Source organism: Corvus kubaryi, unplaced genomic scaffold (assembly GCF_017639235.1).
Source record: "Corvus kubaryi isolate FWS band 111438036 unplaced genomic scaffold, C.kubaryi_AGA036_p1.0 37395, whole genome shotgun sequence".
NCBI lineage: Eukaryota > Metazoa > Chordata > Aves > Passeriformes > Corvidae > Corvus > Corvus kubaryi.
In genome coordinates, this window is record NW_024581134.1 from 6,061,981 (window position 1) to 6,085,572 (window position 23,592).

Consider the following 23,592-nt stretch of genomic DNA (forward strand, 5'->3'; position numbering starts at 1 on the left):
AGAATGCTGCTTGTAGGGCTGCCCTGCTACAGGTTTGACATGAGAGCTCAGCCAGGAGGTGAGGGCTGTGCTTTGGCCATGAGGGAACAGTGACCCTGCAGTGACAGGGCCAGGCAGCTGCAGGGGAAGGTCAAGCACCTGGGTATGTCCCTGAGGTCAGGGAGGCTTTGTTTTCCTCCCTAACTGTGGAACTCTGTGCAAAAGGAAAAAAACAATCCCATAGAATCCCAGAATGGTTTGGGCTGGAACCTTAAAGCTCACCCAGTGCCACCCCTGCCATGGGCAGGGACACCTCCCACTGTCCCAGGGTGCTCCAAGCTCCATCCAACCTGGCCTTGGACACTTCCAGGGATGGGACAGCCTCAAGGATCTCAGTCATCAAGCACTAGAGAGCCTCAGGACATGGAGAAGAGCTCAAACCTGTTGTATCCTGCTCCTGCTCCAGCTCCAGCTGCTCCAAGCCCCCTCCTAAGCAGGAGCAAGGCAGTGTCATAGGGAAGGAGAGGCTTTCCAGCACTTTCCAGGCAGCTGGACTGCTCACTTAGATAAGCAAATATAAAGTGGCTCAGCTTTGGGGCTTAACAGAATGACAAAGAATAAATTCTGAGCTAATCAAGTGCCAGCTGATACCTTTGTTATGGTTTGTGCAGACAAAAAACCTGATCCTTCATGAAACTCCTCGGTAGTTCAGACTGACGGTGGCGTGGAAAAATGATCTGCTGGAACATCAGGAGTGTCACTGCCAGCTTTACAAACACGCTCACCACCTCCAGTCCACCAGCAATCTGTTAACTCCTTGTAACAAACTCTCTCAGAGACAGAACTTCTTGAAACAAAAGGGACTGGGTCACTTTTCCTTCAAAATGATAACCTCAGCCTTGAGGAAGATCTCCAGTTCCAGGTGGTGTAAATCAGTTGCACTCAAGTGTTGCAATCTGGAGAGCTGTGGCATGGGAAATGCAGGTGTTGTCCTCTCCACAGTCACCAGCACTGAACTCAGGGAGAATTTCTCAGCAAAGAAACCCTTTATGAAAGCGGAGTATTTCCCTGTAGCTTGGCACATCTGTTCCTCCCAGGCTGGGAAGGTGAAATGCCCTATGAATCTCACCCAGAAAGAAACACCCAGCAATTCCCAGAGGATAATTAAAAAGAATGATTTGTGGGCTGCAAAGCTCATTATATGTGAGGAAAGACAAGAGCTGAAGCACGCTGGGGACTTATCAGCTGCAGCCCCAACGTGGAGGCGAGGGAAAGGCCCCTTCCCCTGGGTCTCAGACTGGATGTCTGGCTCCCAGGTCAGTGGAAGTTTGCAGGAAGCTCAGGCAGGCCAGGGTGTTGTTTTTTACCCAGCAGGGCTCAGGAGGGAACACAAACAGCTCAGCCAAGGAAGCCGTGGCAGCAGGATGGAGAAGGGAAGGGACTGTCCAACACCAGGGACAGCCAGGCTGGGAATCAGGCACGGAACACACAAAAGCAAAAGGTCAAGTGTCTACAAGAACATTGTTTTCCTCCAGACAGTGAAGCCCTTCATGTTTAGATGCCCGTTGTGTCCAGGAGATCAGTTGCTGCTCGAGAGGAGCTTTGGGAGGGTCCTTCCAGCTCGGCTGGGCAATCTCAGCCGTCCCCTCACGCCTCCGCGGTGGCAGCAGGACAAAGCTCCAGGACGCGGGTCCGGGACACACACAGGACTCCCTGTGACACCTGCTCTTTGTTCAGTGTCACCTGCAGAACAGGGGCCTCTCTCCAGGGGCTCTCCACTTGAATCCCCTTCTCAGAGGCATCACAGCCCCATCCTGCCTGAAGCTGAGGGGCTCAAACCCCTGCACTCAGCATGTTGCAGATTCAATCTCTCCTACATTTCTACTTCCCAGCACTGTACCCCCTGCCTGTGCCTCTGAAACCTCCTCCTGCCACACACACACAGAGGATTTTATACAGGATTTTGGGTGCTTTTCATTCCTGCACCGTGACAGCAATTTGTCTCGTGGTATTTGTCTCCCATCCAAGGCCCCGGAGTTGACATCGCCTGTCCCTCCGGGTGTTGTCAGCCCAGGAGCACGATGAGCACTAAATGGCCTTTGAGGACAGTCATTCACGGCTGTTCCTGGCCGTGAAATTCCTGCACAGTCTCATTTTGCCTCTCACTTTGTTCCAGCTAAGGATAATTCTCTCGCCCTCGCCGTTTATTTTCTTCACTCGGCCATGCCTAAGCTGGGGAGCCTGGGCAGAGTTTCACAGGTTCTTTAAGTTCACGTTTTGACATAATCCCCATGAAGTTCGTCTTCATCAAGGTCAAAAGCAGCGAGAAGAGGTTTATAACCTGTTCTTTACAGTAATAGCAGCATTAGCAGTGCAGCGACACTTCGGGCAGAGCATTTTGGAAAGATTCACAAGGAAACAGCCTGGTCTGCTGAATTCCCCCTGGTGACCCATCAAAGCTGCCTCTAGGTACAGGAGTAACTGCTATAAAGGCACTTGTTTTGAATCTGGATCTTTGAAAATGAAAGACCTTTCCGTTTGGCAGGCCAATGAAAAGAATTGGTGGTGGAATGTTTAGATTAAACAGAAAGCAGAATATTTTCTCTTCAGGCAAAACAAAAGTGACTGCAAATCCCCCAGAAGCCAATCTGAGTCAACATGAAGCATTCTGTTTTGGTCAAATGAAATGCATTCTTCCCCTGGAGATTACTGTTAGAAACACAGGAATATTTGTAGAGGAAAAAAATATTACTCTAAAAAGTGTTACTTCAAAAATGATAGAAGCAAAATGCTTCTCGCTGCCAAGCAAATAAAGGCAAAATGGAAAGATTTCTTTTGAAAAATCCCAACAAAACACCATAGAAAAGGAGGCCTCCATGCTTTGTCTGGAATTATGTTTCAAGCAGCAGGAGAATTTATAAATTCTGACTCCTCCCACCAGATTTTAAGCAGGCTTTGACTTTGTAGAAAATATTCCCCAGCTTTATTAAGAACAGATCTCCCACCCTGGGGAAGGCTCAGCAATTAGCAGCTACTGAGTGGATAAAAACCAGGAAGGAAGCAGTGGGGGAAGTGTGGGTGATTTTGGCCTTTGGACTTCCATTTAGAAATTCTTGATCCATGAGGAAGGATCGGCTCCTCTTCCTGCTGGGCTGTCAGGAGCTGTCACTGACGGTGCCAGGAACTTCTGCTGCTCCTCCAAGGCTTGTCTGCTTTAAAGTGAGACCCTTTAGGATATGATTTGAAGATAATGCCTTGAATCAGAGCTAAAAGCATCTCGATTTCCCTTGGATCTGGCCCTTATTCCCTGAGGGACAGCAGTGAGGGTGCTGCACAGGGCACAGCCTGTGTTCCGTGTGCTCTGATGCTGAGCTGGGATGTGCAGCCAAGCCCTCCCAGCGCTGCTGTGGGACAGGGACAGCCACTTTATCTGCCTGGCAGACAGCTCAGCTGCTGCCTATCTCAGCTGGCCCAGGCTCTGGCAGCAAGTGCAGCTGTCTGCAGCCTGAAAGGAAGGAGAAATGCAGCTCCAACTCTGTTCCCACTGGTAATATCTCGAGAAAAGCGAGCCAAAGCCCAGAGCTGTCACCCTGGCCCTGCAGTTCTGCTTCTCACTTTTAGATTATCTCTGTGAACTGTCAAGAGGATTAAGGAGGCAGAAATCAGCTTCAAAGAGCATCAGAACCAAAGTATGATCTCATCTGAGGGGTGCTTCCATGCACTTCCAGCCTCTTTAGATTCCTCGTGGTGGGAAAGGGCTGAGGGTGATGGGGCTGCACATCCCTGGGCTGTGCTGTGGGCGAGGAGGAGGCTGTGGCTGATGTGAACTCCACCCTGGTGCGGCACTTGGACCACCTCTCCTCACTCTTTGTAGCAGCAAGGCAGAGCTCCGGCCCTTCCCTGGAGCTGAGATGCTCCAGCAGGGAGATGCTCCAGCAGGACAAGCTGCTTGGATGCATCCCCCTTTTCCCTCTGGAATGGCCTCAGCAGGACTTGTGCTCCCATATCAATGTCTGTCTTGCTTCAAATTCGATTTCCAGCCCTCGTGCTGTGGACTTCTGGTAGGACTGCACTGTGGCTGGTGCCTCCATGCGTGCCCACATGGGCTTTAGAAGGAGCCAGAACTCTAATTTTCTGCGGGGACATCCTCTGGATTTCCCGTGTTCCTGTGAACGTCAGTGCTGAGAGCCAAATGGGTGGAAGCAAAGGAGTCCCCGAGTCCTGTGTGTTCCTGACTCACTCACACTGAGGTGCTGAAATACCAGCAGCTGATGGCTCTGGGTGGGCAGACCCTGTCAAAATGTTCACTCTTAGAATGTTTGTGTGTCCACTGGGACAAGCAGGAATTGGGGAACCCACCCCAGGCTGCTCAGACCCTCGTGGGCAGCCAGCACTGGGCTCACACACAGCATTTCGTGCCAGCTGCAGTCGGAGGAGGTGAGACTCGTGTTTCTGCAGCAGTTATTTGAGAACCAGCACTATCATGGCCATAATTACTTCAAGAAATAAAAGAACAGCCCTGCTTTGCATAAAAGAAGCTGAAGGATGTGTGTGGCTGGCCCCACACACTGAGGAGGTGCCTCTTTTAGCCCTACAGCTCTGCCATCAGCAAATGCCATCAGGGGGTGGGCAGGAATCCCATCTTGGGAACCTGGATGAACTTTTCCAGACACTCTTTGGCAAGATGTGCCCAGCTCCGGTTACCTCGGCACTAAAGTCACACAAGGTGGAGGCAGCAGGGTTGGGTGGGCTCATTCCTTGCTCTGATCACTTGCTGAGGGGTACAGAATGTGCAGCAAACCCTTGACTGTGACACAGGGGCTGCTGGGGGATCTTGGAGCTGGGGCAGGATTTGAGCCAGGAGCTCTTCCAGCTGACACCCAGAGGACTCTGACTTTGCTGACACTGACAGCATTTCAAACAGCTGAGAGCTGCAAGTCCTGGCTCGTGTCTAGACTGGAGCCTGGGGAAGCCCTTTGGGAAGGTGGAATGAATCTTTGCTTGATTTGTCTTTTTTTTACTCCTTCTCTAAGCCATGTTAAATTTTATATGTGCCCCAGTGTCCTGGTTTCAGCTGGGAATGATACCTGTGTGTGTATGTAGGACAGGAAAGGCAACGAGGCATTGGAAAACGTGGGATGTGGGACCTGGCATGACGTAAAAGATACGGAATAAGGAGTGGATGTGGACCTGGTTCTGTCTGGGATAGAGTTAGTTTTTTCTAGCTGGAGCAGTGCTGTGTTTTGGATTTAATGTAAGAATGAAGTGGATAACACACCAAGGGGACCACTGCCAGGAGGACTGTCTGCATTTCCCCACAGCCTGCCCTTTCCCTTGGCACAGGGATCCCAAAGGCTGGAATAAATGAGTGTATTCCTCACAGGGAGGTATCCCTTGGTCAGGAGGGGTAACTGCACAGGGCAGATGGAAGCAGATGCCGTGTCTGGGTGGCTGTGGCAGCATTTTCCATGGAGCTGCTCTGCCCATCCAGCCCCACAGTGTGGGACCAGACACTCCCTGCAGAGAGTATCCCTCGGAGCTGCGATGGAATTCACGCAGTTAAGAACTCCCAACTCTTCCTGTTCCAGCCCTGGGCTACTCTGTATTTCCAACAAGGAGATGGGCAACAGGAGAAGGGGTTGTCTTCCTCTTTCATTAAGATCCTTGGGACTTGCAGCTGCAGCGGGAGGCAGAAAAGGCTTCGGGAACAATTAATTCAGGATGAAGCTCCTGAGCTGTGCCTCCCTCAGTGCCGGAGCTGAGGGGTGGCAGCTGTCAGGGTCCCCCCTGACCCCGGGGATGTGCAGAGTCACGGCTCCATCACCCCACAGGGAGAGCTGCGAGTGCCAGGTCCTGCCAGAGCCCACAGACCCCACCAGGGAGGCTGGAAAAACAGGAGCCAGCACAGGAAATAATGGCCAATAAGCAGGGCTTCCGACACAATCATGTTCTCATTTTGGTGTCAAGCAGCCGGCCAGGAATGAAGGGAAAAATACCATTCCCCTTCCTTTTTTGGCAATAATGGCTTGTAACCTCAGAGGAAGCTCCAGCCTTCAGGGGCTGGCTCCACATTTTCTCCCTCCACCTGGCTCAGCCTCACAAACACCCTGCTGAGCACTTGCTGTCTCCACAAAACATCCCCAGAGATGAGCTTTGGGTCTCACCCCTGTCTGGAGCTCCCAGGGATCTGTGAGTTCCCTCCCTTGGAGACAGCTGATGGGTTTCTCAGTGCTGCCCAGACACTGTCACAGCAATTTCCTTCAAAAGGCACGTTTAAATATTGAAGAAAGCCATAGGTGTGCTCTGAACTCCTTGTTTAAGTCCAGAGCAGTTTCCTCGTCCCCAGGACAGCCTGCTGGCTTCCAACAAATATCCACAGGAATTGAATGGGAGGAAGAGTGTGCCCTGAGGACAGACCCATGCTGAGGTATAAATAGCTCCTTTTCACAGGGCCAAGCAGCTTCCTCAGCCTGGCAGGCCAGATCCCAGCAGGAACCTGCAGCTTCTGCGCTCAGAAGAGCCCTGCTTTGGGGTGCACAGGACAAGCTGGACCATTTTCCACTCATTTTCCTTCCATGACTTTTCAAGCACAGGAAAGCTCTGAGTAAGAGCTCTCAGAGCAGGGAGGACACGGGGCACAATTAAAGTGCACCTGAGAGGGTGATTTTGTGCTGTTTGTCAGCAGGGCCTTGGCACAGCAGTCTCAGCAAGCAGGAGGACATCCTGCCATTTTTTTAGATCAGCTCTGTTCCAAGAGCATCCCCGGAGAGGTTTTTCATAACTTGGGATATTTTCTTCAGGAAAGTGCTCAGGCAGTCCCAAAAGATCCACGACATTTCCTGCACGTGCTCCTGCCACAGAGTAATGAAGGGCTGGGTAGGCAGCCAGGGCACTGAATCAGGGGAGAGAATTGAGTTTCCTGGAGTGTGGGACGGCTGGGTTAACAATGTTGGACCTGGGGCGTCTGAGCTGGGTGTAATGGGAAAAGGAAACAGCTCAGCACAAGAACCAGGGTGGATAAAGCAACCAGAGCACCAAGAAAAAAGCAGAGAAAGGAAGTAGAAAGGGAGAAAAAAAAATGACTTCAGGAATTAAGAAGTAACACCAAAAAGCCACTTTCCAATTAGAGGAAAACTTGCTGGGAAAGCAGGACAAGGGTAGAAAGGGACTCTTTTCAACAGGCAGGAAAGTGTCACCCACATGAATCGAGCAGGTGTGTTCACCTGGAGGTGCAAAAGCTGATTTTAGCTGTGTGGGCATATCAGAGTCCCTTGGGGGATGGAAGTCACTCCTCGTGTTGGCTCACCGTCATTAGCAACACCCTGAGACCCTGAGTCAGAGCTGCCCAGCAGAGATTTACGTTTTCTGGAAGTGTAGGTTTGCAGCACTCTTCAAATACCATCAGACAAACTCACTGCCTTGCCAGCATTTGTGTGAGTAAGAGGATTCAAAGAACCACATTTTAGCGTTTACTAGGAAAATGAAATGAATTCATCCCCATGAGCATTTGTGGGGTAGCGAAGGCTGAGCCCATCCGGCACCAGAGGAGTTCGTGTCATCCCCTATTCAAGGCACTAAAAGTCAGCTCCTTCATCTGAGGATTCACAATCTCAGCTTGGAAGATTCAAGATGATTCAGTGTTTAGTAATGCATTTGTCAAGTAGATTTGAAAAAACCCCAGCATTTGGGGGGAATATTCAAACAAAAATTCCCATTATTGGAATGGCTGTTCAATAGGTTGCATTCACTCAACCACAGAGGACCATGCTCCTCTGAAGTTCCTGCTGCCATTTATTCTTGGATCTGAGCTCAATGATTCTGACACGTGGGGGAGAGGCAGCTCAAAGGGAACCAAAATGAGCAATGGGATATTTTTTACAATAAAATACATCCAGTGCAGTCTGGTAGGGAATGTCTCACAGATGTGAGGACAAAGCAGTACATAAATGTGTAGGAGGGAAGGAATTACAAAGAATCCTGTTGGGAAGGTTCATGCCTGGGGAGGAAGGGAAAGAGAGAGGGCTTGGGCATTCAGGATGAATCTTTAGAAAAGCACTGTGACAGCAAAACCCTTTAGGATTGAAGAATTCAGTCTTGAAAGGAAAGGATGTTTAAGGAAGTCGGTGGATCTGTTACTTGGGACACTAAAATGATGGGAGAATCCAGCATTCCAATCCTGGAACTGAACAGGATGGGTGATCTCTGGTTCTCACATCCATGTCCCTGAGAATTCAGCTGGCATGAAAATCTGGCTGCCATGAGAATCCACCTATATTTGGTCTGTTCAGAGTGTCAGAGCTGCTGCTTCCTCCTGGGTCAGCGGGGAGGTGGGATCTGGGAGAGCCCCTGCATTGCTGGTTCTGCCTCACACAGCTCCCACAGCCGAACACAATTTTAAAAAATTGGAATTCTTACCTTGGACAAAGACGTAGATCCTGGCCACAAGCCCCTGGTGCTCGGGGGTGCTGTTGAGGGCACAGCTGAGGTACCCGGTGTCGTTGGCTGTGGCTCTCCTGAGGACGAGCTGGCTGCAGCTCAGCCCGGTGACATCGCGGCAGCCGCTCACGTGCACCCGGGGGTTGTCCTCCCTCAGCTGCCAGCTCACAGACGGGGCTCCCCTGCCAGCACAACACACCCAAATCATACAGGATTCAGGCAAAATTGGGCCTTCCTTCAGGCTACTTGTTCCCAGTGCTCCTACCCTTGTCATTCCCAAATAAATGGTAAAAGTCGTCGGGTGTTTGCACTTCCACCCATCAGAAACTGAGCTGGATCACCCCACGCTGTTCCTCAGAGCAGGGGACATTCCTGAAATACTCCCTGCAGCAAGCTCCTGGAGAAAAGTTTAATTTCTCTTCTGACACACTGCCTGAACACAAGTTTGTTTTTACAACACTGTATTTTAGCCATTTCAAACATTAGAAAGCATCAGGTAAAATTATATGTTTGTTCCAGGCGGAGGACTTCGCATATTTTAACAGCTAAATTAATGTATATTTTCTTGCACCAAGTCTGCATGGGGAGAGGAGGATATTTATGTAATTTCACATCACCTTTCTTGCTTAATCAGCTGTGGCTCAGTCTTGATTTTTGTGAAGGCCTTGGAACTAACCAGGTTAAAAATCTGGGAATATCTGCTCAGGACACTTTTTTCCCAATTCCCCTTGTGACAGCAGCCAGAACATCGAGCCAGGAGGGCAGAGGATGCACATTCCACCCAGCCGACCCCTCTGCTGCCAGATCTCCGAGCACAGCTCATGGCCAATGCAATTCCATGGAGTTCAGGCCAAAAAGCAGGGCCTGGGTGTCACCTGCTGCAGGACCCAGGGCTCCCAGCTGGTCCAAGCCACAGCTGGACGTGCTGGTCCTGCTGTGCTGGAAGCACCAGGCCATGGCAGCAGGAGCTCCTGCAGCTCCCTCTGAGGGCTCTGGGGATGGACCAGAGACACCACACAGGCCTGTGAGATGAAGATGATGAGGGTTTCTGTAGCAAACTGGTTTTCAGTGTGGAAACTGGTGGGTCAGGGGGGTAATCACCCATGGATTTTGCTGGGGTAGAAGATGGTGTTAGAGAGAGGGAGCTCTGTGTGTGTTTGCAGAGGAGCCACTCTTCCCCAGAGCAGGGGGCTGGCTCCCCCCTCTCACTCTCTGAATACCCACTGGCATTTGCTGAGCTGAGGAAGGAGAGAGAAGCCCTGGATTTTCCCAGCTGAGAGTTGCCAGGGAGAAATCCGGTCTAGACACACTGACCCAGGACCGAGGTAGTAAGGCCCAGAGTGGCATCTGTGTGAAATTCCCAGCTAGCCAATAACTCCAGTGGCCTGCAGTGGGGCAATAGGTGCAGTCAGAGCATGTCTGCCAGGACATCCAGGGACATTTCCACAAACATCCTCTTGGCCCTCGTTCCCGCCCGTCCCTCTGTCGCCTTCCTGCAGAGGAGGCGGACATGGAGCTGAGCTCTTGAGGTTATTCCCAGCACAAAGCTGAAGGAGAGCACTGGGAAAAGTGGGAATATCCTTTCTGGTGAGCAGCCTCGCCCTCGTTCTCGGATGCTCTGGTGGCTTGGACAGCCCTACCCCACGTCAGAGCAGCTTCCTGTCCCTTCCGAGCACCCAGAGCTCTGTCCCTACCTTACCCACGTCATTAGTGACTCCAGGACTGGGATTCCTGGCCCGGAATAGGGAACAGAGCCAGTTCACATGGAGACACGGCTCCCAGCACGTCACTGTGTCCCTGCCCCTCCTCACCCACACCCACCCTGGTGTCCATCGGCGCCAGAATTCTGCTCTGGTGGCCCTGCAGGGCAGCACTGAGATTTCACACCTGTGCTTCCTTAAATCTGCCCACTTTTGCCCCCTACACACTTTATCCCAGTGGAAGGTGAGGCCTTTGCCTGTTGCTTTGGGATTTTCACACATCTGGCAGAGGGGAGTGGCAGCAGCAGCTTCGGCCCCAGTACCACAAGCCAGGAAATCTTGGCCAAGAACCTCAAAAGCCTGGAGCTGAGGGGAGGAGGGACATCCCCACATACCTGCCAGGGCTGCTGCCTCGTGCTGTGCCCCACACAGCCCAAATGCCTCTGGAAGCACAAAGAATTCCAGAGCTCCCCAGGGGCAGGAGCTAACCTGTGAGTGTGCAGAGGGGGCAGGAGGGCAGACATCCCCAGAGGGGCTGATCCAGGGAATCTTGCATTCAGAAACCACACTTCCCTTCTATTCCCAGCTCCTGCATGACCTGAGCCAAGGAGCTGAAGTGCTCCAGGCCCTGATCCCGTGTTACATCCCATGCTCACATCCTGTTGTGCTTCTCAGACCTTTCATGGGGATTTCTTGCTTTGCATCCATAAAGCAACGTGGGACTGAAGTGCTAACAACTCCTTCAGCTATTTATTCATCTGGTGGTATGAGAAAAGTAGGGTGCTCCTCCAGATTAAAAAGGTGGTGGATGGAGCACTGCTGGGAAATGCTAATTTAATTGGCCTGGGGCACTCCAGGGACCTCGAGTCCACACAGGTTTTATGGAGAGCACCACTGAGATGTTAAAGGGCTGCTTAGACTTTATTGCCATCATGTTTGCTGTTTGCCAAGCTAAAAATACCACTGGAAGGTTGCTCTGACCTCGTACGTCACATGGCAAGCCGGAGGTATTTGGAAAAAAGCTGCCTTACACTCCAGGAGAGATCCCAAATTTACACAGGCTGAGTCCATTCACCTTTCTCTACAACAAAGAATTAAATAGTCTGGGACAAAAATCAGAGGAGATGTGTCACCATAACCTAAGGCTTAGATTCCCCTTCCCATTGCTTTTTTTTACTGCTTTCAGTAACTTCTGTTGCAGGAAACCATCCAGGCAGTGGCTCCAGCCAAGGGAACCTTGCAAGAAGGTGTAAAAACAATGTGTGTGTGTGTGAGAGAGAAATTGTGAGAGTTTGTGTTACCTTCAGCCTTCTCTCCTGCAACGCTCTCAGAAAAAAACCTGAGGAGCAACCTCTGGCAGCAGCAAAGTCTAAAATTCCCCCTCAGAACAAGCAGCACCTCCATCCACCTCAGTCCGAGGCCTTTTGTGGGACCCAGCAGCTGCTGTGTGTTGTGGCACAGCACAGTGCTCTGGGTGTGCTTCTTTCTCGTGTGTCAGCTGCATCCCCATCCCCAGAGCATCCTCTCCCTGTCATCACCCAAAATCCTGCTGGTCCTTGCATGGCTGGTGGCACACCTTGTGCCAGGACTGAAGAGCTGCTGTCTTTTACAGCATCAGCACTTGGGGTTTTCACAAGTCCTGGTTAAATTTGATTTAAAGGGCAGGTTATGTTTGAACAGGTTGAGTCTTTGAATGTGCACACAGTGACTGCTGCTTATTTAAGTGTCTGTGATGGGTAGGTGGTGGCTCCTGGAGATCTTGTTTGTCATTTCCTCATGGTCAGGGAGCAAAGGAGTGATTTTAGCTGCAGAGGAGCTGAATCTGCCCCTTTTCCAGAGAGGATTTCCAGCCATGTCCTCAAGCACGGTACATCCCGCTCCCATGAGCTCTCCCCTGTGCTGACTCAGGGCTTTGCCTTGGCCCCTCTACAACACGAAGAATTCAGCCAAGCTGACCCCAGACTCTCCTCCCTGCTCTGTCCCAGCCCGTCCACCTCCCTCTGCACAGCCCCAGCTCTCAGCTGGCCGAGCATCAGGCTCTGCTCTGTCCTGGAGCTGTGCTGGGCCAAACCAATCAACACAAGAAACACAGCGTTCTGGAGCAATCCTTACCAGCATTTGATTTTTAGGGTGTCTCCTGGTGAGATGACGATGTGGTCCTTTGAAATGCTCAGCTTTGGTTTCTGAAAAAGCTCTTCCTCAGGGAGACCTGACCCAAAAAAAGAAGGAACCATCATTAGTTCAGACGGGCTATTCACTGGCGTCAGGGCAGCACAATGCACTCGGGACAAGCTCTTTGTTTTGTAAATAGTTCCTAATTTGGGGGCCCACACAGTGCTGCATTCATCCCGTGCAGTTCAGCTGAGTGGGGTTGGTCGGGAGGTGCCCCCAGTTTGGTTTTGTTCCCTTTATTCCTCTCTCTCTTTTCCGACACTGAGCGCCTGCGTTTGTGCCAACAGTGTTCCGAGCCAGCTTTATTACTGAATTATTGCACATTTAGGAGAACAGAGTTATGTCAAAAGGATTTTGCACACATATAAAAGTGGAAGGAGTCAGGTGCTTGGGAAATAATTCGATGGGTGAGCTCATACATTATATTTGAATCAATGGGAGGAAACAATAATTCTGGGGAATTATTATAATGATTCTGGGATCAGCATTCCCAAATCCTGTGTGTGAGCTGAACCCCAGGCTCGGTGGGCACAGTGGTTGGGGTGATGCTCCCAGGGGACTCTGTGACTCTGTCAGGTCTCTGGTGACAAGGGGCATTAATGACAGCAGTGACAAAGGTCTCTCTCATCATCTCCTGGCCCAGGAAATGTCTCCTGCCTGTGGAACTGTCCCCAGGAGAATCTGAGTGTACACCTACAATGAGACAACGTTCAGAAAGTGAAACTGAGAAGAACCAGAAGCAGAGGCTGGCCAGGCTGGTTGCTTTGTCCAAATTCAAAGCAACATAATCAAGGAGAGGAGAAACCAGGCTCAGATAAGGATCTCCACTTCCAAAGCTCTGACATTAAAGTCGTGTTTTCTTTCCCCTCCTGCTCTTCAAATCTCTCCTCCTTTGCCTCGCACTCGATAAGCCAGAAATCCTCACTGGGCTCCCAGCACAGGCATTATGTGCAGCAGGGAGGGAGATAACATATCTAGCAGAAACACCGGGCTTTAACTTTTCAACTGCACAAAGCAGTGATTTTCCTGCCTCCTCCTCTCTACTCTCATCTCTTTGCTGCTTGATTTCAGTAAATGCTCTTTGCCTGGCATCAGTGTGGGCAGTGACTCGCTCCCGCTTTGGAGTCTGGGGCTTCTTCTGGGAGCCCGTGGAGTTCCTGTCAGGAACTCAGCGGAGGGCAAATAATCTCATGGCACCCCAGAGTCCTTCCAGAGGGGATCCTGCCCAGACACCATGGTGCCGGACTCCCCTTGGAGCCACTGACCCGTCCTACAGACTCTGGCTGGGGCTTTGAACCGGTCCTGGCCACCAGAGACAGATCCAGCCCGCTCCCCCCTGCTTTGGCAGCTCCATCTCCAAAGTCCTTTGCAGAACAAGAAGTTGGAGTCTGGCCAACACAAACTCCCTCCAGTGGCTCTGTGTGACATTATTTAGCACCTCCAAACTGCCATTCCATGGAATGCTGGAGAGGCAGAGTAGCCAAGGGGCTCCAGCCCCGCAGTTCCCATTTCTTTTGGGAAGCACTGCTGTTCCTAAACCCCCTCAGGACGGCGCACGCAGGGAGCAGCATCACACTGAGCTGAGAACCAGCAGAAAAAGCCCCAGACTCTGCAGGAGGAGACACTGCCAGGCCAGTCCATCCTTGCTCTTGGCTCCAAGTCCCCTCTGGATTCCAGACAGAGCCAGTTCCCACCGGGAATGGGCTGAGCTTTGGCACAGGTTCTTCCATGGTGCTGAGGTATTTCACAGCCCCTCCAGACTGACTGTGCTGAGCTTTGCAAAAATGCTCCAGGATATGGCCAACAGCTTCAAATTTGTCTGTCAAGTGCCATTAATTTGCCAGCTGAGGGGGGTTTGGGTCCCCGTAGCTCTTCCACGATCTGCTCTGGGCTGTTGATGCCGTGACTTCAGCCAGGACTTAGAAAATCCTGGGGTTAGAAATAAGATTATTTCTCTCCTTGTGTGCCTTCAGTTGTTCTTAGGGCTTAGGGGGGCTCAGCTGGTGTCTTGAGCTGGGCTTTTGACCAGCCTGGATTGTAGCTCTCATGGGCAAGTGTGGCACTGTCAGAGGGTGTGGGGTGAGAGCCTGAGCTCTGTTCTGACTGCAGAGTCCTTGGGCTTTTACAATACTTGACACCGTTTTTGCTAAAAGAAAGAAAAGTATTTTTCAATTATTCTGTTTTTGCTCCTGAGTTACTTCTTGCCCAAAGTTTATTTTGGCTTGGGGAGCTGAAGAACAGAATAAACAAAGTGGAATTTCAGTGCTTTTCTACCCCACAGAGGACAGGAAGAGAAATTCCTGTGCCACACACACATCTGGTCTCTGCTGGCAGGTGACAGAAGGTTTGTATGAACACAGCCCGTGCCCCTTCTGCCACACCAGAGCTGAGTGGGCTGGGAAAAGAACATTTTGAGGGCGGAACAGAGAGAGTAGTGAGGGCAAGGTCAGGCTGTGCTAGGGCAGGACACCTAATGCCAAACTGGCAGAGTCACACCTCACAACATTCCTAACCTCCCCTGGTCCCGTTAGAGCTAGACTTGAGTTTTTGGAGGCAAAGCTGGGGACAGCCCCAGGGTGTGTTGCAGGAGGAGAAAGGGATCTGCTCCACTTTCATATTTCTTGTCTGTGTTTGAGGAGATTCATGCCTTTAGCGAGGCTTTAGGATGCTGCAAGGGAGGACCAGGCATGGTCCTGGCAGTGCATCCCCCCTTTTCCACAGCCCTGCTCCCCAGCCTTTGTCCCTAAACCCAGGACCCACAACCTGCCCAGGGTGGGGTGGGTGACCTGCTGGGCTGAGTCCTGCTGAGGCTGAAGTGCTCTGAGTGCACTGTTCAAATTGCAATGCCCAAGCCCAAAAGAACATTGTCCTCTCCTCCCTGTTAAGTAACTCTGGCCCTGCTCCAGGGCTACGAGGGACATAAAATTAAAAACGAGCACTCATTACTGTCTCATGACCACGGCAAAGCTCCTTGTGAGGGCCACAGGGAAAGTCCTTGGTGCCACAGCTGTCCTTGCCATTCCCTGTGGAGCTGACCCTGCTCCTGGTGAGCTCCTGGTGCAGCCTCCTTCCCCAGATCCCTGGCATGGTTTGGGATGAGAGGCTGGGGTGATAATCCTGCAGGTTTGGCAGGGAGCTCGTTGCCTCCTGCAGAGCTACAGAAAGGTCTCAGCACCACATTCCCCTCTGTGAGCCAGGGGGAAGGACAGGCTCCTCCTGGGAAGGGAACATCTACTCGGGCTCTTCACATCCCAGCCCTGCCTTGGAGCCAACACAAATTGGCTCCAGCAAGACAAGAGCAGCATCTCCAGGATAAAGATGCCCCTGGAAAGAGCCCCAGGTGAGGACAGGGCCTCTGTCCAGAGCCTCCTGCACCATTTCTGACTCTGGGAGTGTATTCCTACCTCCAGCTCAGCCTTTAACATTCTGCTCTCGGCAGCAAAAACCGCAAACACAGCACAACCACAAATCCTCGGGAGTGAAATGTGAAAGGTTGACTGATACATTATCCAGGGGAGAAAAATATATTGAAAACTGCTTTTCCTGGGATAATCTGATTTTGCAGCACGGCCAACATTAAACACGGGAGGCTCCCCAGGCAGAGGGTAATGGGTGACCTCCCTCACCTCTCTGTCAGATGGTTTCCAACTCCATCTCACTTGGCACGGGGAGATCCCTCCCACGCACAGCCTGATGCTCCATCCTGGGCCCAGCAGTGAGCAGGGATAAAAAGTATTTTAAATCTCTGTTCCTTATTGTAAGAGCCTTCCTCCAGGCATCCTCTGGGCACAGCAGCTCTCCCTGGCAGAGCCCTCACAGACGGCTGTGAGCCTGGCCCTGCCTCGGTGTCCCTCAGTGACAGCTCAGGCAATGTGATACCTGATTAAGGGATCCAGGGATCCCCTCTGGCCACGGGCAGAGCTGGGGGACAGAGCCCACACAGCCCCTGCTTAGGATGATGAGGAAATAATTGCTGGGCAGAGCAGAGGGTGCTGTGCTGGCAGCGAAATGAGGCAGGTTAGAGCAAGGGTTCTGCCAGGGCTTGGGCACACAAATAGCTTTTTGCACATGGGTGAACTCCTGGGACTGTTCATGTGTGTAAAGTCCCTCTTGACCAGAGAGCCGGGCCCTGGGCACCTCAGGGCCCCTTGGAAAGGACTGGAAGTCAGAGTTTGGAGCTGATTTGAGTCAGGGAAGGAGGGTGACAGACACACAACATTTAAAACCTGTTTTGTCACTGCTGAGGATACTCCTGTGAGCTGTGCTTGCCTGGCACAGGAAATCCAGGAGCTCCAAGAGCCCTGTGGAATCACCGGGAGCTGTATGGACACCACACCTTGCCCTGGTCACCAGTGAGAGGTGAGCACCAGTGACTGGGATGGTGCAGAGGCAGAGCTGTCCCCTCCCCTCCTGCCAAACAACTCTGTCCCTGCAGCAGAAACGACACCAGGGAGATGCCAGTGTGCTCCCCTTCGAGCTGCCAGGACCCCTCAACACAGGCACAGTGTGAGCACACCTCAGAATGAGCAGGTGCCCGTGTCAAAGGGTATTTTCATGCTTCCATCCCCAAGGAAATCTAGTTTTGCTGGAATTGGAGAGCTCAGGGATTCACTGAAAAGCTGTGTGTGTTTAAACCAATGGCCTGCAATCATCTTAGGATTTATTTCAAGGTTACCCCCATGGGAAGAGAGGACACCACAGCACTGCCAGCATTATTGGATCACAAGCCTTGCAATATTTGGGGTGTTTATTAAGTCTTCAGCTCCTGGAATCAGCCTTCCCTTGTTATACTCCAGTGATTTTCTATTCTTTTTAAAGGTTTAAAAAGACAGCAGCAAATGACTGAAGAGACCCATCTCCACCCCTCTTTTTGTTGTGGATTTGGACATAGGATTTTTGATTCTCCTAGGCATTAATGAAATGTTTTGTGCTCTCTATTCATGATGCAAGATCTCCTAAATGAAATGTTATTGCTCCCACTGGCTTTCCCAGCAGAGGAGAAGGGAGGCTTTTGTGGGGAAGGTCTTGGCTGTAAGTCAGAGATAAAACTTCCAATTTTTGTCTTTTCTGCTGGCTGGTGAGCTCTGTGTGGAGGCACTGATGGGAGCTGAGGCAGGGCAGAGGCTGCAGGTGGGGAATGTGTAGGTCGGAATCCTTTGGGGAAAACCCCTCTAGACCTAATGTGGTTTGAGTGCCTCTCTGCCATTTCCTGTGCTCAGGGAGCTGCTTTTGATCAGATTATTTGCTCTCTCAATTCTCCGTGTGTCTATTGAGGGTAATAATTTGTCTGTGACGATTTAAACCCTTCATCTTTCCCTGTGCATCTCCACTGTGCTAAGCCACCTTTCCTAGAGGAGGAGGTGAGTAGGGGTTCAGTCTCTCACAGCCTCTTGCCAGGACTCTCTCCCTCGCCTGCTATTCAGGCTGAACTGTTTTTAAGGAAAATGGTTCATCAGCTTTTAAAGATTTTCTATTTCCTTTGTTTGTTTAGGGGGAATGCTTACTAGAGGCTTCTCTTCCTGTGGTTTTCCACCTCAAAATAACCAGGAATCCCCCAGGGTGGCCCTGCTGTGGGTGGGCACAGAGCTGACAACCTCCAGGCCAGAGCCAGAGCTTCCCTTCCTACAGAAGCAAAAGAAGTTCATCCAAAATTAAATTAACAATCGCAAACTCATCAGGAGAGATGGCAAAGATTCCTTCAGGATATTCAAATGCAAGTGTTAACCCAAGAGTATCTCTGGCAAAGCAACAGGATTCCTGTTCCCATTGATTTTCCCAGCCAGGGAAGGCAGGATTTGCTCAGCTGAGTCACGAGAGAGGGGAGCAGTTCCCACCCATTCCTTGCTGCCTGCTGCCAGTGGAAGCTGTGTGAAGCTCAGCCAGGGGCAGCAGTTGGGGGGTAAATGATCTGAAGTGACAACAACAAAAAATTAAATCATTAGTCTGGAGCGGGGAGACATCAACAACAGCGCAGTAAAAACAACTGCTAAGTGGAGAAAGTGTTTGGAGATAAGATATGGCTTTGGCCCAGCTTTTGGGATTTGTTCCTACAAGGCTTTTCCTCACCTGCAGATGCATCAGTGCTTCCTGCTGAGGTGGCACAGGGCCACCCTGGTTTCCTCCTGTAATCAGCAAAAGCCTTCAGCAAGGCCACTGAATGCTCTGGGTGCTGACACACAAACCCTGTGAGCTTTCCTTGGGCTTTCTGCAATCAAAACATCACCTTTGGGGTTCACCTGCCCCTGCTCCAAGGCAGCTCCTGGAACTACAAAGCCTTTGCTGGCTGCCCACGCTCTGCATCGCTGCATCGGCCGCAGATTTATGGAAACAGGTCACAGAAAGCCACTCCAGGTCAAAATTGTTTGGTTGTGGGCAACAGCAGCTCATTAATCAGGGCCATTGTTTTCCCCCTGACACCACAGAGAGTCCCCAGGAGCAGCAGGGATCTCAGCACCCCGTGCTGCTGGTGAGCTGGGCAGTGAGGGGACACGTCCTTGCTTTGGGACTGGCTGATAAGCCAGGAACACGGATCCGCATGAAAAATAAACATGATATCTGGGAAAGGAGGTGGCAACATCTGCAATCATCTGCCAGGCACTCAAGCACAATTTGAAGTATTTAGGAAATGTGGTAATCTCATGTCGATGGAAAAAAGGCTGGGAATGTTGTTACTTCTTGATCCAAATTATGGCAATTCCTCTGGGAAAGAGAAGACCTGGCACTTCTCCATGATGAGGAGATATGCAGACCCAGTGGGAACGAGATGCACAAAAAAGGAGCCCCAAAGACTCTAGGGGGAAAAAAAAAATCCAAAAATGTGAGGTATGAAGCCGTCTTTGCCTCTCCCCCCAACGTGGTCTCCTGAGAAAAGCTGGAGGGCTGCAGATGCGAGTGTTTCCAATGATTCCCAGACAGGATTACTTCATCAGCGCTCCAGACATAGCTTTCCTTCCTCCTCACTGGCCGTCCCCAGGACAGGGCACATTCCTCAGGCAGGGCTGGGAGTGAGGAGGGATGGGGGCACCCAGGGGGCTCCGGGATGACCCATCCCGGGGAGCAGCCCCGGCCAGAGGCAGACACAGCTCTGTGGTGGCTTTGGATCACCCTGTGCTCCCACTGGCCAGCCCGGCCCTTCACCTCCTCCCACGGGACTCAGGGAGCACTTCCTGCACTCCAGAGCTAATCCAGCATTTCTCTGGAAGTGAACCTAGCCAGGATTTCTCCCCTTTCTCCAGAGCACTGGGTAGGAAAATGGGAAGGGGGAAGGCTTCCTCAGAAGGGGGAGTGGAGGGACAGCACCAACTTCTGTTCGCTGTGACAGGGACAGGCCCCAGGGAATGGCTGGAGCTGTGCCAGGGCAGGGTTAGGTTGGATATCAGGAAAGGTCCTTCCCCCAGAGGCTGCTGGGCACTGCCCAGGCTCCCCAGGGAATGGGCACGGCCCCGAGGCTGCCAGAGCTCCAGGAGCGTTGGGACAGCGCTGCCAGGGATGCCCAGGGTGGGGCTGTTGGGTGTCTGTGCAGGGCCAGGAGCTGCACTGGGTGATCCCTTGGGTCCCTTCCAGCTCAGGAGATTCTGTGATCTATCTCTGCCTCCTCTGGGCCCTTCCCAAGCTTCCCTGTGTCCCTGTGCCAACTCAGAATTGTCCCCACAGGTGAACTCCTGGTGGTTTATGTGAGTTTGGATGGATAGAGCTGCAGATTTTTATGGCTTGTCAGCCCAACAGCTCCTCACAGCTACAGACGCCAAACCTGGACCAAGTTGTGGTTCCAGCTTGTCCAAACCCTGCACTAAGCTGCCTTTAATCCAATCAGAATCCCTGTCTGCAGGTAATTTGGATGAGGTGAGTAGTTAATTACAAAGCTGTGGATGCTAAGGAAGGAACGCTTTCAAACACTTTTACTTTAATTACTTTATTATTTTGAGGAGAATCATCAGATCTGCTCATTTATCAAAGGTGACACGTGAGGCTAAGGAGTCAACAGCAGTAATTCATGGGCTTCGTGTGTGCAGCACTAAACACTGTGCTCACTCACACATCAATGGGCTTGGATTTGGCACCTCTCTAAATTTCTCTCAAACTTATTTGTTTTGTACAGCTGCAAATAATGAAAGCAATTGTTGGGCTGACTCAGTTCCAAGAACTATTCCCCAACCTACTCATGTGCACAGTGAGGATCAGTCACTCTTGAAATCCATCCTGAGATGAGCCAGGTCCTCCCATGAAAACACAAGCAGTGAATCTCTATTGATTCACCAGTGAGTTCCCTCTCGCTCCTGCCCAGTTTTACTCTTTGCACTGGACTTTTTAACCTGGAATTAAGGGCTTGCCTACACCCTGGTAAGAGTCGAGCTCTCCAGGGGGGATGTTTTGTTGAGGAGAATGGACTTTTTAAAAGTTAGAGCAGTGGTTGAGAAGTTTTCAGTAGGTTTTCTGTACACTCTTGTACCTTTTTCATCATTTCCTTTTGAAGCATCAAGAAATCAGATTTTAAAAACCCCAATCCTTTCCTTTTCTGGCTGGCTATGATAAGTTAATATTCATTTTTTCCTCATTAATCACATCCCTGCACAGGTATTGGCAGCCTGGAAGCGTCTGTTGTGGCTCTTTACTCCGGTGGCACTTCCCACAGAGGGGACAAGGTGCACCAGGAGTGATGAAGCTGCAGGTGGGTCAGGCAGGATACAGAGAGATTTGAGGCAGGGTTTATCTCCCTGCAGGCAAGAATTCAGTGTTTAGGAGGCAATGCAGTAACCCAGGCAGGCATCAGCTCCTAACTGAGCCCGGCTGCCAGCAGAGGTCAGGATTTAAACTGGCACCAGAAAATGTTAAGGAGGGATTTCCCCGAGCTTTCCACGCAAGCTGCTGTCAGTGGGGAGCTGACATTTCTGTTACAGTTCGATCCAACCACTGGTTTCACACGTGTGGGAAATCTGTCCTGGTGTCTGCTTGTAGAGAGCTGACCCAGTCCCTGACATCTTTAATTGGGAAACAACTTCCAGCAGTAATTTAGGGCAGCCAGACTCAGTTTAGGGGTGCTTGAAAAGTAACACTCCTATAAATTCGTAGTAAACAGATGGAAATGAACTTTCCTCGGGTTAAAGAGGTTGGTAAATGAAGTTTCACTGGGCCACAGCACACAAATTAATGCACTGCCCAGCATGAACTCCAGATAAAGTCCCACTTGAGGGGTGCTAACTTTGAACTTTGCCTGGCCTGGCCATTTCAGTTCTTAGAACGTTCATAACCAGAGCAACTTCCCGTGTAACATGAGGCAACAGCAGCAAGTGAAAGACTATTTCCAAATAGCCAGTCAATTAAATCACTGTCCCAAATGTCAGCTTGTCCTTTGATGATAAAGTGCGATGGTAATTCATCCTAAGCACAAGGCTTTGGAAAACTGTAAGATGGATCCCCTGGGGAGACATTAAAATGGCCAGAGAGGAAGAGAGAGAAGTTACAAAATCCCTGACACTGTGGTTTAGCAAAATGTGGGTTTCTTTGAAAGCATTTTTTGGTCTTTTTTGCCAGCACTCAGCCTCTGCCTGGATGTGTCAGAGCAGGAGGATGCTCTCTCATGTTCCTCCACCACCTGCAGACTAAATCCATGATTCCCAAATCTTTCTTCTTGTTCCATCATGCACTGGCACATGAGAGAGTTGGGAACCCCTGTAACTACCTGTACCTTATCCTTGAGCCCAGCACAGAATGAGCTTTCTAAGATCTGAAAAAAAAGAAAGAATTAAGTCCAGCTGATGGGAATTATCAGGAGTGGATCATAGGTGGGCCTTCAGGTGCTACAATAATAAAACTGTTGGAAATGGGAGTGGTTAACAGGAGGGGCTGGAATCATGGCACCTCTGATAACAAGGGCAACCCTTTATCTGCTCTTTCTGTTGGCAAGAGTCTGGGGAGAGGAAAGAAACCCTTCCCTGGGCTGAGTTACATCAGCCTGTGTAATTCAGCTCCCAAAGGAAGCAGCAATGCCAGCCCTATCTTTAGGAATATTTAGAATTAGATGAGATAAAATGCTGGGAGATGTCCTTCAGAAAACATTTGCTGGTGCCCCACATGGAGCAATCTCTGAGAGCTCCAGCTGCCACATTTGGGCAGTAGCTGATGTTCTGCTGAGCGGCCAAGCAGGGCCTGGCTTGGGGCACAGGACCTGTACCTGTCCCTTTCCAAACCTCTCTGGTGCTCCCTCAAAGGCAGCGTGGATGTTCTCAGCTTTGGACTCCAGAGTGTCCCCAAACCAGACCTCAGAGAGGACTGGGGATCTTTTCCAAGAAAGGCAAAGAGGAATTTGGGTGAATTCTGCTGAATGACAAGAGGGTGGCTTGCAAAGCTCTGACCATGCTCCAGAGCTAAATCCTACTTGCCATCAAGGACCTGCCCAGGGAACACCAAATAATTATGGAAAAGCTGCTCAGAGAGACCACAGCTCTCCTCAGGCCACGCTTCCCAAGGTTTCCTGCCTGGAGCCTCGCTGCTGTGAGCCCAGCAGTGACCCCTGCTCCCTGGAGGTTCTGGCCTGTCCTTGTAGGCAGCACCACACAAACTCTGCTGTAAACTGGGCAATCGCCATTTTCAGGCCTTTATTCCTCCTCTCCACCTCTTGCCTCATCCCCAGCCCTCTTTTCTAAGAAAAATATGAGCCTGCATGGAAAGGCTCCTTTGTAAAGAACATCTGTGTCCTCCTGTGTGATGAATCACTGACCTGCAGAAGGAGCAGGCCAAGGGAAGGCCACGAGAGGGATGGGGCTGAAGTCAGATCAGGAAAGGTGGATGGGCAGGGTGAAGCAGAACAAAAGCCCACCCCTGTTAGCATTGTTTGACCATTTTTCTGTGAGCGATAAATCCAGAAGCAAATGAGCCAGAGCCTCCTGAGGTCGAGTCAATTGATGTGCCACACTAAACAGAGATGGGTTTGAACAAATACAGGGGTTGGACGTGTCAGGAACATGTGAATGCTCAGTGTCAGTAAAATCTGCTTGGTGGGTAATTACTTTGTTTTCTTAGTTTCTCTGCCCGTTAAGGAGCAATGGGCTGAAGCTGACTTTGGACTTGACGCTGGAATCTGTTTTCGATCAGCTCCGTGTTCCACTTCTGTCGGCTTTGTGTGCCTGTCTCAGGAGGTTTTCCCTTTTTTTTTCTGGCTTGTTTTGAAGGATAGCAGGTTGCTATTTTGGGAGACAAGATAAAAGCTGTTTGCTGAGATGGGGAGAGGGAACCTAACCATCTCCTTAAACCCAAGCCCAGTTTCAGTTACATTTCCGCAGCCCCGGGCGATGTTTTGTTACCCTTC

The 23,592-nt window shown here is 50.9% G+C and overlaps 1 protein-coding gene across 2 annotated transcripts in view; it reads right to left on the reverse strand.

Moving 5' to 3' along the window:
- LOC121670076 (vascular endothelial growth factor receptor kdr-like) overlaps nt 1-23,592 on the reverse strand; it is a 120,762-nt gene that overhangs the window by 76,337 nt on the left and 20,833 nt on the right. For both annotated transcript variants that reach the window (XM_042039827.1, XM_042039826.1), the window contains exons 2-3: nt 12,228-12,324; nt 8,395-8,597 (exon numbers count right to left, since the gene is read on the reverse strand). In XM_042039827.1, the coding sequence (XP_041895761.1) occupies nt 8,395-8,597; nt 12,228-12,324 (300 nt within the window). The remainder of the gene's footprint in view (nt 1-8,394; nt 8,598-12,227; nt 12,325-23,592) is intronic.